Here is a 12,114-nt window from a genome sequence, read left to right as displayed (position 1 = left end):
TTCTCAGGACCCCAGAATCACCCCTTCTCTGTAGCAGCATCTGCCCTCTGGAACAAGGTTCCCCCCAAGATCTGGATGGCCCCCACTCTGCTGTGGTTTAGAAGGGCCGTGAAGATCTGGCTCTTCACCCAGGCCTTTGGCGAGGGACAGTGAGACCCCTTGCTTCCTTCCATCTGGTCTGTCATGTTTGCCATCTTTTATCTTTATTTTCTATTGATTTTATTGTAATTTCTTTGTTTGATTTTGTGAGCCACCAAGAGTTGTTGAGAGTCAGGCGGCATACACATTTAATTTATCATCATCATCATTAAAATCTATAAATGCTGTCACGTTTGTGCTTCATGTGGAATCATTCCATTTATTGGTTTGATTATGGTCTGGAAGCTTCACAGAATCTGTGAAAATAATTTTTTTATTTAAAGTGCAGTAAAAAGATGCTACAACTCTGATATCATTTTATCCATTTCAAACATTTACCTGTTTTTCTATTAATAATACAGAATATTTGGAAAGGAGGAAACTACTACTTACATGTGGGAGGGAGAACAAACAGCGACTATTACATTCATAAGCTTCCTTGTGCCTTCCTAGCTCACTCAAGCAGCGGGCCTTCCGAAATAGAGCACGGATGTTCTCCTTGTTGAATCCCAGAGCCTTCTCACTATCTTCTAAAGCTTTTTCATGTAGGCCCTTTTAGAAAATCAATCAATGTAATCATGAGAACTTTTAACACAAACAGAACTCTAACATATCCTACCCAAAAAAGGCAGTCCTAATTAATTCATTGTTGTTATGCACTCTTGGTAAGGGGAAAAAAGGAGCAAAAAAAAGTCTAAACAGATGTGGGTTATACCATAAGCACCTAACAAACAATATGGCCTTTCAGACAATAAGCAGTAGCTGTATATTTCCTTTACAAACACAGAGTTTACAATATACACCTTCCACTTGACAAAGACCTGAGAAAAATTAACTATGCCACCTTGCCATTTGCTTTGATCAAATTTTCTTCCTCTTTGCTTTCAGGTTTTGGGGCTCTGAATATGAATGTACAAAATAGCCCCCACTTCTACCTTCTAAAAGTTAGAATCATGCAGGCAATGATTTTCTCTGTGACATTCTATGGAAGTAAAAATCGGACTTTGAAGATGCAAGAAAGAAAGAGTATTGATGCTTTTGAACTTTGGTATTGGAGAAAACTCCTGAGAACACCTTGGAGAGCCAAGAAAAAAAAAAAAAAATGGATCATCAAACAAATCAACCCAGAGTTCTCACCTGAGGCACCAATGACCAGGCTCAAATTATCATACTTTGGATACATTATACAAAAACCTAGCTCTCTGGAGAAGGCTATAATGCTGAGAAGGGTGGAAGAAACAAAAGAAGAGGACAACCAACAGCAAGGTGGATGGCTCAATTACAGCCATCAGAAGGTGCACTGTTGAAAGATCTGAAGGATCAGCTTGGGGACAGATCCTCCTGGAGAAAATCTGTCTATGCGGTCACTAAGAATTGACACCAACTTGATGGCACATAATCTCTATCAGTCAATCTCTATCTTCTTTTCATGTGAATGTGTATGAAAATATACAGAAAAAATATGTGTTTATTTGAATGATTTATATGGTCACCCATCTCACAGTGGTGACTCTAGGTATCATAGAAAGTTAAAACAACACACACACACACACACACATAAATACAAACACACAGAGAGACGTGCATCTCAACATTGGCAACATGACAAATTCTGCTTTGTCACTGCAAGAGGAAATCTGAGCAAACTCTAACCCTTCAACTCCCTTCTCCCTTTTCTTTTCTGGAAAAAGAAAAACCTTGTTTCTAACCTGCCTTCATCCTTTGCGTATAAGGCAAGTTAGAAACAGAAGATTTTTGTTCACATGCAAAGGATGGAGTGCATGAGCCTCAGGTTTTTGTACATTTAAAATGAGCCTATGTTAATTATATATGAAAATGTATATATTCCAATAGAAGAAAATATATGTAGCTCAGGACTGAACTGTGGAGTTCTTGGTGCTCTCTAAGCTTGGTTGTCTGCTTGCTGATGTTTCATTACCCAACTAGGTAACAACATAAGTGCCAGCGAGTGTGGGATTTGCTCCCAAGGGATGCAAACTGATGACATTACCTAGTCAGGTAATGAAACATCTGCAAAAAACTAAACTCAGAGAGCACCAAGGACTCCACAAATTTATATATACAAGCTTCTCCCACATATACATACACAACCATAAGCACCATGTCTTTATTTTGTCATAATTTCCAATTATTTTTGCTACTTCTCTAGAATTTGACACTTTGTGGGGAAGCTCTGCTTGTGTTTTGAGAACCTCAACTCTCAGCACAGCAGGCCTATGCAAATTCTGCACTATTGGGTATTGTACCTACCTTTGTAACACACACACATTTAAAACGAGTCACTTTTCCTATTGTACTCCCTTGTTTTATATATATATACACACACACATACTTTCAATCTGCTCTAAGCAAGTATCAGCCAAAGAGGGATGAATCACACATGTATGGCCATCACCTGACAAATACAACATTAACTAATGACTTCCACTTATATAAGAGAGATAACAGGTCTAAAAACATTGCTTTTCTTCAAAACCATTTCAGTGTGGTATTTTTCAATGGGTGAAGTTATCAAGCACAGGTAGTCCTTGCTTTCCGACCACTTATTCAGTGACCATTTGAAGTTACAATGGTGCTGAAAAGGGAGACTTACGATTGGACCTCAAAGTTATGGCTGTTGCAGTGGCCCCATGCTCACATGATCATGATTTGGGCGCTAGGTAATTAGCACACATTTACGATGGTCACAGAGTCCTGGGGTCAAGTGATCGCCATTTGCGACCTTCACAGCAAGTTTCCAACAAGCGAAGTCAATGGGGAAGCTAGCAGGAAGTCACAAATCGCAGTCATATGACATCAGTGATTTGCTTAATGACCACAGCTGGAACTGACATAAATTGAGTGTGGTCACGTGACATTTCACTTTACAACTGCATCGCTTAGCAACAGAGTTGTTGGTCCCAATTGCAGTCAGTAAGTGAGGACTACCTGTACACAGATACATGAAGTAGTCCAAAGGGTACTCACCATAGCGAAGTAGCAGGCAGCTCGATTGACATGTAGCTTACATAAAAGATCCACAGGAATGTTCACTTCATCCGAAGCTGCATATTCAGACACATTCAATCCTTCTACATACTGTACCAGTGCCAGTTTATAATCCTTCTCTCTGAACAAATCATTGCCCTCTGCAAGTAAGTTTCGCACCAATTTTTGTAAAAAGGCCTATAGGGAAGAACGTACAGGGTGGAATTCAAAACTTAATGAATACTTTCAGGCCTTTTACTTACAGTTCACAACATTTTAACGCATTATTTTTTGCAGTAATGGCTCAATAGCATCTAAATAATCAATTGTACTACTATAGTCTATCTCATACCTACCTATTCTTTGCAGCATGCTGCTTTTATTACACAACAGAGACCAGATGTAACAAATCCCTAGTTTTTGGTACTCTAAGCCTGCCTGCCAGCCTACTTGCAAGCCACCTGGAACTTGCAACTTCCTGCCACCTTCCCCACTAACTTGGTTGTGGGAAGTGGGCAGGAAGTTGCCTCGCCTAACAACTGTGGGATTTGGTTAACGATGGCAACCAGGACTGCAGGGATTGCCACGGCTAAGTGATGTGGCCACGGTTTACAACATCGTTTAGCTACAGAAATTCTGGTCTCAACTGCTGTTGTAAGTCAAGGACTACCCATATTTGCAGTGGCATCACTGGTTTTAAAATTGAATTTCTCATTAAAATCATCTTATTTCCTATCTTTTTTGTTTCAGGATGGGCACAAGAATTCTTTTGATCTGCTGCTGGATTGTCATGTTTTTAATGGTATAATTTATTATTATTAAATATATTATTTAATAATAATAAATTATACGGGACCTGACTCGAGACAGTGACCTCACTCTGGACTTGGTTTTCTTGTCAGAGCAGTGGCAATGTGAACTGAGGAGAGAGTTAGAACTGTCACCATTGTCCTGGTCAGATCACGCCCTGGTGGCCTTGAGATTCTCTGGTGCTGCCCCCCTCTGCAGGGAGGCAGGACTCATTCGACTGGTCTGCCCCCAGCAACTGATGGACCCTGTGGGGTTTCAGAATGAGCTGGGGGTTATGCCTGAGGATCTACTGCACAGTCCAGCAGAGGTCCTAGCCGCAGCCTGGAATAAGGAGGCGGCTGGGGCCTTGGACAGGATCGTGCCTGTGCGACCTCTCTTGCCCCATCCGGCCCGGCACTCCCCGTGGTTTACGGAGTTGCGGGTTCTGAAGAGGATCAAGAGACATCTAGGAACACAAGGACTGAATCTGACCGAACACAAGCTAGAGCCGCTATTAAGGCCTACCTTGTGGCAGTAAGAGCGGCGAAATGTCAATATGTCTCCGCTCTTATTGCATCCACAGAAGGCCACCTGATGGCCCTGTTTAAGATTACCCGATCCCTCTTGGGGGGGGATTTGGTGACCCACCTACAGGGCCGTGTGGAGTTTTCTGAGCATCTGCAGGATAAAATCGCTTAGATCCATTCTAAGTTGGACTCTAAGCGTGAGGCACAGTCTGGGGAGATGCCGAGGGAACGTACTTAATGTTATCTGGGAACTGTTTGATCCTGTTGGACCTAAGGAAGTGGACAGGATCCTCCAGAATGTAAATGCCACATTATCTAGACCCATGACCTTCCTGGCAGGTGAAGGCAGCCCAGGAGGTGACATGTGGTTGGGTCCAGGAGATGGCTAATGCATCCTTGAGAGAGGGGGTGTTTCCAGCTGCCTTCAAGGAGGCGCTGGTACACCCCATCCTCAAGAAACCATCACTGGACCCTACTATGTTGAATAACTTCCATCCCATCTCCCACCTCTCCTTTCCAGGGAAGGTGGTTGAGAAAGTGGTGGCGTTGCAACTCCAGAGAATTCTGGATGAAATGGATTATCTAGACCCCTTCCAGTCAGGTTTCAGGCCAGGATATGGGACAGAGACTGCATTGGTCGCACTTATGAATAACCTCTAGCGGGAGTGGGATGGAGGGAGTGCATCCATCCTGGCTCTTCTTGACCTCTCAGCGGCTTTTGATACCATCGACCATGGTATCCTTTTGGGGTGGCTCAGGGAATTGGGGGTGGGTGGCATAGTCTTACGCTGGTTCACCTTCCTCCATGGCCGGTCCCAATTGGTGGTGATAGGAGATGAGAGATCCGACCCTTGACCCCCTTGTGCGGGGTCCTGCAGGGTTTGGTTCTCTCCCCTCTCCTATTTAACATCTACATGAAACCGTGAGATCATCCGTCACCACAGGATGAGGTATCATCAATATGCTGATGATACTCAGTTATATATCTCCATCTGGGTGAGGTAAGTGATGCGGTAGGTGCCCTTTCTCTGTGCCTGGGGGCTGTGGGGGTCTGGATGGGGAACAACAGGCTTCAGCTGCACCCTGGTAAGATGGAGTTGCCGTGGGTTGATGGCTCCTCTGTATCTGGGAAACTACCATCTTTAGTTCTGGATGGGGTTGCATTGCCCCATTTGGACCCGGTGCGTAACTTGGGGGACCTTCTGGACTCACGACTCCTGCTCGAAGAGCAGATGGCAGTCGTGGCCAGAAGGGCCTTTGCGCAACTCCGTGTAATGAGCCAGTTACGCCCTTTCCTGGATCGAGAGGCCCTCCGAACAGTCACTCATGCCCTGGTCATCTCCAACATAGACTATTGCAATGCACTCTACATGGGGCTACCCTTGAAGAGTATCCAGAAGCTTGAACTGGTCCAGAATGTAGCCGCGCGAGAAGTTATTGGTGCCCCAAGATCGGCACGTGACACCACTGCTGCGCGAGCTGCACTAGGTGCCAGTTTGCTTCTGGGTCCAATTCAAGGTGTTGGTTATGACCTTTAAAGCCCTACTTGGCATGGGACCAGGTTACCCGAGGGACCATCTCATCCCCTTAACATCAACCCGTCCCACCCGGTCATGCAGAGAGGGCATGCTGCGAAGCCCGCCGGTAAGGGAATTCCACCTGGCAGGTCCAGGAGGCGGGCCTTCTCTGCAGTGGCACCCACCCTCTGGAACATTCTGCCCCCAGAGGTGAGGCAGCCCCCTTCGCTCCCGGCCATCCAGAAGAACTTGAAAACCTGGTTCTGCCGCCTTGCCTGGAAGGGGAGGGGCACCAGTTTTTCTTGGGGGTGGCTAGTACCATAGATCTCTCCCCAATGAATAAGATCTCCACCTCTTGGATTTTATATCTATTTTATATCTATTTATTGGTTATATTGTAATTTATATGCTTTTAATTTTTTATTTTATTGTAAACCACCCAGAGTCCCCCTTTTGGGAGAGATGGGCAGTAATAGAAATTTGAAAAATAAATAAATAAATAAATTTAGTTCATTGTCAGTTTTGTAGATGTTGTAATGATGAGTAAACCTGAGTAATTTATTTGTAATAAATAAAAATATACAACTATGCTTTCCCTGTAAGAATGATGTACAAGGCCTGTTTGGGGATAATTATGATAATGAAAAGCAGGTAAAAATGTTATAAATAAATACAACCTTCCTTAGTGAAACTCTACTTTAGCTAAAGATAGAGCTGAGAATGATTGCTGATTTTTCCACATAACTTTACAAAACTACTAATACTGGTCTTCCATTCCTGAGCACTACTTTTAACAACAGGACAAGCTGTATTAACATAATACCATTAGATACTTTCAAATAAAAATGTAAAATCTTAAATTACCTCATAATCTTCTTGGCTTAAGGGTAACGTAGACCTAGATAAAGAATGTAATGGTTATGAAATGTGTGCATCGATCTAACATGCATAAAGATATGCATATATATTACATGCATAATTTAATCAGAGATAGGAAATTTCCATAAAACATGCTGCCTCAGATATCCAGCATCGTAAGCCTGGAGGACTTCCTGGTTCCAAAGGGCAGACGCGTGACCCAAAATGGCCACCTCTTCCGGGATGGCCGAATTGTCATGTGATTGCAGAGGCCTTATGAGGGTCGTAATTTCAGGTCCCAGTCAGAAATCTACTTTTGGAGCACCGTCGTAACTTCGAACGGCCTTTAAGCAGCTGATCAGTAAGTGAAGACTACCTGTATATTCCTCCTGGGTCTCAGAAGTTCTCCTTTACAAGTACGTGAATTAAAATACATTGATGGAGGTCTAATATTTCAAGATTCCAAACTCCACATTAAGGCAATATGTTTAAATTAGGTCACACAGTTTTAATAAGTACCTTCTTGGGCAATGCCATATTTTCACACTAATGCAACAATAATGGAATTGTGATTTGATCCTTGTTTGGATGTTTCATCTGTGTTATAGATCTCTGATTTTATATGACATTTTCATGGTACTCATTTAAATAACTTTTAATGAAAAGTACATTTCAACAACTTTGGGCAGTGTTTGGAAAGAAAGAACTATAAATTTGGTAATATATACAGTAAAAGGGAATTTTATATTAAAAATAAATGAAAACAGAAACATTACCATTTCCAAATATGGTTACTTACTGAATGAACTGAAGACCTTTCTCTATCTCTTCTTTTCTTTTTTGTCTTTCCATTGCATCACTGCAATAGTAAAAAATAATATTTTAAACTTTTACAGTTGTACAAATCTGTTCAGTTGAAATTTTAACACTGACATGCTACTTTTACATTTCTTTCCAAAGTATGTCAATATTTTGTCTCTTCTCCCCATCCTCAAATAAATAAAAAATGTAAAACTATCAATTCATTATTTGCAAATAGGAATAAATAGATTCCAAGAGCTTTCCCTCCTAAAAATACAGCAAAAGCTTGTTTCATTATGTTTATTTCATTATTTTTCTCAAGGTATATACAAGTTTTCTAAGGAGAGCAAAGGAATAGGAGGAGAAAAATTCAAGAACTTCTAACCTTTCTCAACACCCCTTAATTCCTTGGAAGTATTCTGAAGACTGCATATGACTTTAGGGGAGAATTATACAAATACATGTAGGATAAATCTATCAATAACTCTAATGATGATTAAGGAACTAAGAATACTGGTAAGAGTGGCTATTTTCTCTGCCATAAATCAGAATGCTGGACTGAATAGAACAACAGTATCTATGGGAATCACAATGCTGGACTGAATAGGTCTTTGACAGGATCCAGAACAGTTCTTCATTAACAGTGAAGATATTAATTTACTGAATAACTTAACAGATTTTACAATCAATTTTCTCAAACAAATGTCTTTCTCAAGTTTTGTTTGACTCCTGGTGACTACATAAACCCATTTGTTTTCATGGCAATGAAACAGTAGTAGCAGACCAATATCTTCTTCCAAGAAAATGAACTAAAGAAGCTTATTTATACACAACCTATAATCCTATACTGTATTATACATTTTATGAAAATAAAATCTAGCTCAGGATTAAAAGAATTTGCTAAAAACCTTCTAAGATAAGATATGGCAAAACCTATTTGAAGGATAAGCTACAACAAATGTGTAATCTTGAAATATCAGCAGTTTAGAACTTTATCAACAATAACTGCTAGCCTTGACTGTACCAAAGAACACTAATAGAAAAAGCATTGATGGCACCCAACACAATTCTGCACTGTATAAGTTCAAAGTCTATTGCTGAAATTTAAAAAAGCAAGAAAGGCCACTAGATCTTTGCTGTGCCCAAACTGGCCTTTATGGATACACTGATGAATTAAAACTATATACTTGAAAAATATTGTCACATCCTTAAAAAAAAATATTTGAAGTCTTGCTCAGAACTGCACCTTTCTACACAGGTTCTTTCAAATAAAATATTTTTGTATGTGTAAGATGTTTGCAAGGTAAACAAAAGTAAACTATGTTGTCACCACAAGACACAGAGAGAAAAAAACAGAACACTAAACTCACTTCAGAAGAAAAATCAGAATACTGTACAAAACAACCAGTGGAGGTTCTGATACTTCAAGTTACAAATAAAGAATAGGAAAATTGATTCTCAATTAACCTTAGTTGCACTATGCAGACTGAAAGAATGTTTCAATTGCTTAGTCTTAAATATAGCATAAAAGATATTGAAAGCACAGCAGTATTACAAACACGAATCACTAGAAACAAGATATTTTAAAACCAGGTCAAGACTTTATTTGCTAAAACCAAAAAATCACTGCAATTGCAAATAGAAAATTTTAACATAAAAAAATAAAATACTACTGCAATTCAACATAAATTCTATTACATACAATATGAACAGCTATGGATTAATGTCATTGACACAAACAGCTGCATTCAACATATCCTTAAACCATTATATTTTAACCATAGTTTGCTGAACAAGCTTCAATAGCCTGTTTTATATGACTGCATATTTGTAAACAAAAAAAAATACTTTGTGGGTGAACCTGGTAATAATTTATTGCCAATTTATCAACTTGTCTAGGATGCCAAAAGATTACCTAGAGGTCTGGGGTTTGCTCAGCCAACAGGACACACAAAGCTAGCTTATAAACACTGTATTTATAGAGTATTAGCCAGCATATATAGAACGCTGTCAGAATTCATTCCAAATAAATTTCTAAACCTTACAGTACTTCAAGGAAGCTAACTTTTATGATCCTTATATAGCAGGTAATTCAAAGCATAGAACCATCCACACATTTGTACCATCCCTTCCTGTTCACCTTAGTATTTTCTAGCCATTATTATGTAAGGTTTTCTAATTTTGCCATAGTTCTCATACTTGTCTTCAGCTTGAAACTGTTATTAACTGCTTGAGTTTTAAATACAAATTATAAAAATTGCCTTTATTCCACCCCATCTGCTTTTCCACCCTTCTTGAAAGCATGTTTGCAGTTTTAATATAAGCACTGGTTAAGTATAATATACCTATATATGTATTTATTTACTACAAATTTGCATACTATTTTCATTAATCTAGCAGTTACAATTTTTGCATGTGACACTTATATTCTCCCTCCCTCCCTCTACACACACACACACACACACCACAGACCGGCAGAGATGGGGGAAGATCAGGTTGGAAATCCTGAGAGCTGTATGGGTGGATTATTATTTGCCTCCTAATTAACAATTCTTTAGCAATTTTGCCATTCTATAATAAGTATTTTAACTGCATATTAGGAAAACTAGATGCTTATTTTGCATACCTGGGGATTACCAAATTCCTAACAACAAACACAGTGTTAAGGCACATATGATCTGCAAGTCACAAATCACCTACCCCTTCAATATGACATTAAAGATCATACAGATGATTAATACTGCTTTGAAAAGTTGCGTATAGTGTAATAACTTTTTTATTCAAATATTTTTGACAAAAGATGGCAAACTTTCACAACTGAAGCAAAGTATACTGAAAATGAGTAAAAGACAGATTAAAAACAGAATAAAGTAGAGATACCCCAAATGCTTAAACAAACGGTATCCATACACTACGGTATATCCCACCAGCCTGGAAGTCAAAATCCCTAATTTACTTGTTCCTGGCACTTACCTTCTAGTTTCCTCCTAATCATGCATGATAAAATACTGCTTTCTCAGCAACAGTTTAAACATATTTCCCATTCTACTGTGCAATCTCCATGTTATTAATATAACTTGTTTCACCTATCATATTAACGCAACAGGCACCCGACATTTATGCACGGATGGTAGTCTGTTATATTAAGAAACATTAGGAAGCCTTTGGTATTCAGGTTATAGCCTGTTTATGCACACTATCTTCCATCTTGTTTATATTACTTGGCTTCTTCGAACCGTTGTCCTTACTTTGCCCTCGTTAAAAGACCCGATTTTAGTTGAAATTCCGCTGGAATAAAACCGTCCTACCCCCACTAATCCAAGGCCTCCAAGCCGCGGCCTCGCGTAGCAAAGCTAACCGGCATTAGATCTATGGCGGAAGTAAACGGAAAATACCCACAGTATTATTACATGCACTCACTCCCAAACTCACAATAAACTGTCACGGCTACTTTCAAGCTAAAATAGCCCCACGGCGCAGAATGATGTGTGTGACATATACAGAAAAATCTATACAGTACATAGGAATCCATTTCCATGCTGTTAAACTGGTAACTTTGATAAGTCAGGCTACAAAATACCAGATGAAGCAGAGCCAAAGCTACCTTTAAGCAGGACCCTCTCATACGCGTCCGCAATTTTGCTTTCACTGAAATTGCATATAATGAACGCATTTAATAAGAAAAGGCAAGACGCTTACAATCCCTCCGCCCCATCGGAGAGAAATAGTGGGAAGTCCCGATCGTTCCAAAAGGGGACTGGATGCGCCATTCACTCCCAAACTCCTGCCAGCCCATCTCGGTCGGGAAAAATGGTCTTTACGAATTTGCTCCCAACTGTTATTTTTAAAGAAAGCCCGAGACTTTCTGATTGGGAAGGATTAAGCCTCATCTGCAATTACAATTTTCGTCACTATTCTGCGAATCTGTGTAATATCGCTGGGGGAGGTATTTTTCACATCTTTCTCCCACCTTCTTTTTCCCTTTCCTTCCTTATCAGGCAAAAATAAAATTAACCTACTCACCCCTTCTGCTTGGAATTTTCACTATGGTTACTTCGCCTTGATCAATGGTATGGTATTACTAGAGATAATATTATTATTATAAATAATTAGTCACTATTACTTCATTGCAGAAGGCAGCACTCTGACCCTGGAGCAGCTTCTGCTGCTGCCCCTGCAGTTCCCTCCATGTGCCTCTTCGTCTTTTTTACTTTCATTTCCAGGTCTCTCTAACACAGCCTTACCAGCCAGGCAAAAATGCTTCCCTGGGATCCCTCCAGGTCCTAACGACCACCTGTTTCCTACCACAGGTACCCAGTACGACATACGAGCGTTGTAGAACGGTACGTTTTTTAAAAATGGTAAAACCTCCTTCAAACTGAGCTCGACTCCAGGTGATTACATGGCCATCAATTAGCAAAGTTATTACCATGCCCAGACTTTTTCGTATTGCTATAATCACACTTAAAACATAGGAAGGAAATATATCAGATTCT

General features: G+C 40.0%; 1 protein-coding gene across 4 annotated transcripts in view; it reads right to left on the bottom strand.

The window, feature by feature from the left end:
- The window catches only part of ZC3H7B (zinc finger CCCH-type containing 7B), a 59,703-nt gene extending 47,888 nt beyond the window's left edge, over positions 1-11,815 (bottom strand). For 2 of the 4 annotated variants that reach the window (XM_063308302.1, XM_063308303.1), the window contains exons 1-5: positions 11,742-11,815; positions 7,617-7,676; positions 6,824-6,857; positions 3,127-3,324; positions 532-690 (exon numbers count right to left, since the gene is read on the bottom strand). In XM_063308302.1, coding sequence (XP_063164372.1) covers positions 532-690; positions 3,127-3,324; positions 6,824-6,857; positions 7,617-7,676; positions 11,742-11,746 — 456 coding nt within the window. In that variant the 5' untranslated portion in view covers positions 11,747-11,815. The other 2 variants (XM_063308305.1, XM_063308304.1) reach the window with 2 other exon arrangements.
- Between the last annotated feature and the right edge of the window lie 299 nt (positions 11,816-12,114).

This window comes from Candoia aspera, chromosome 7 (genome assembly GCF_035149785.1).
Source record: "Candoia aspera isolate rCanAsp1 chromosome 7, rCanAsp1.hap2, whole genome shotgun sequence".
Classification (NCBI taxonomy): domain Eukaryota; kingdom Metazoa; phylum Chordata; class Lepidosauria; order Squamata; family Boidae; genus Candoia; species Candoia aspera.
The sequence above is the reverse complement of the archived record's forward strand: the minus strand, read 5'-3'. Positions and strand labels throughout refer to the sequence as shown.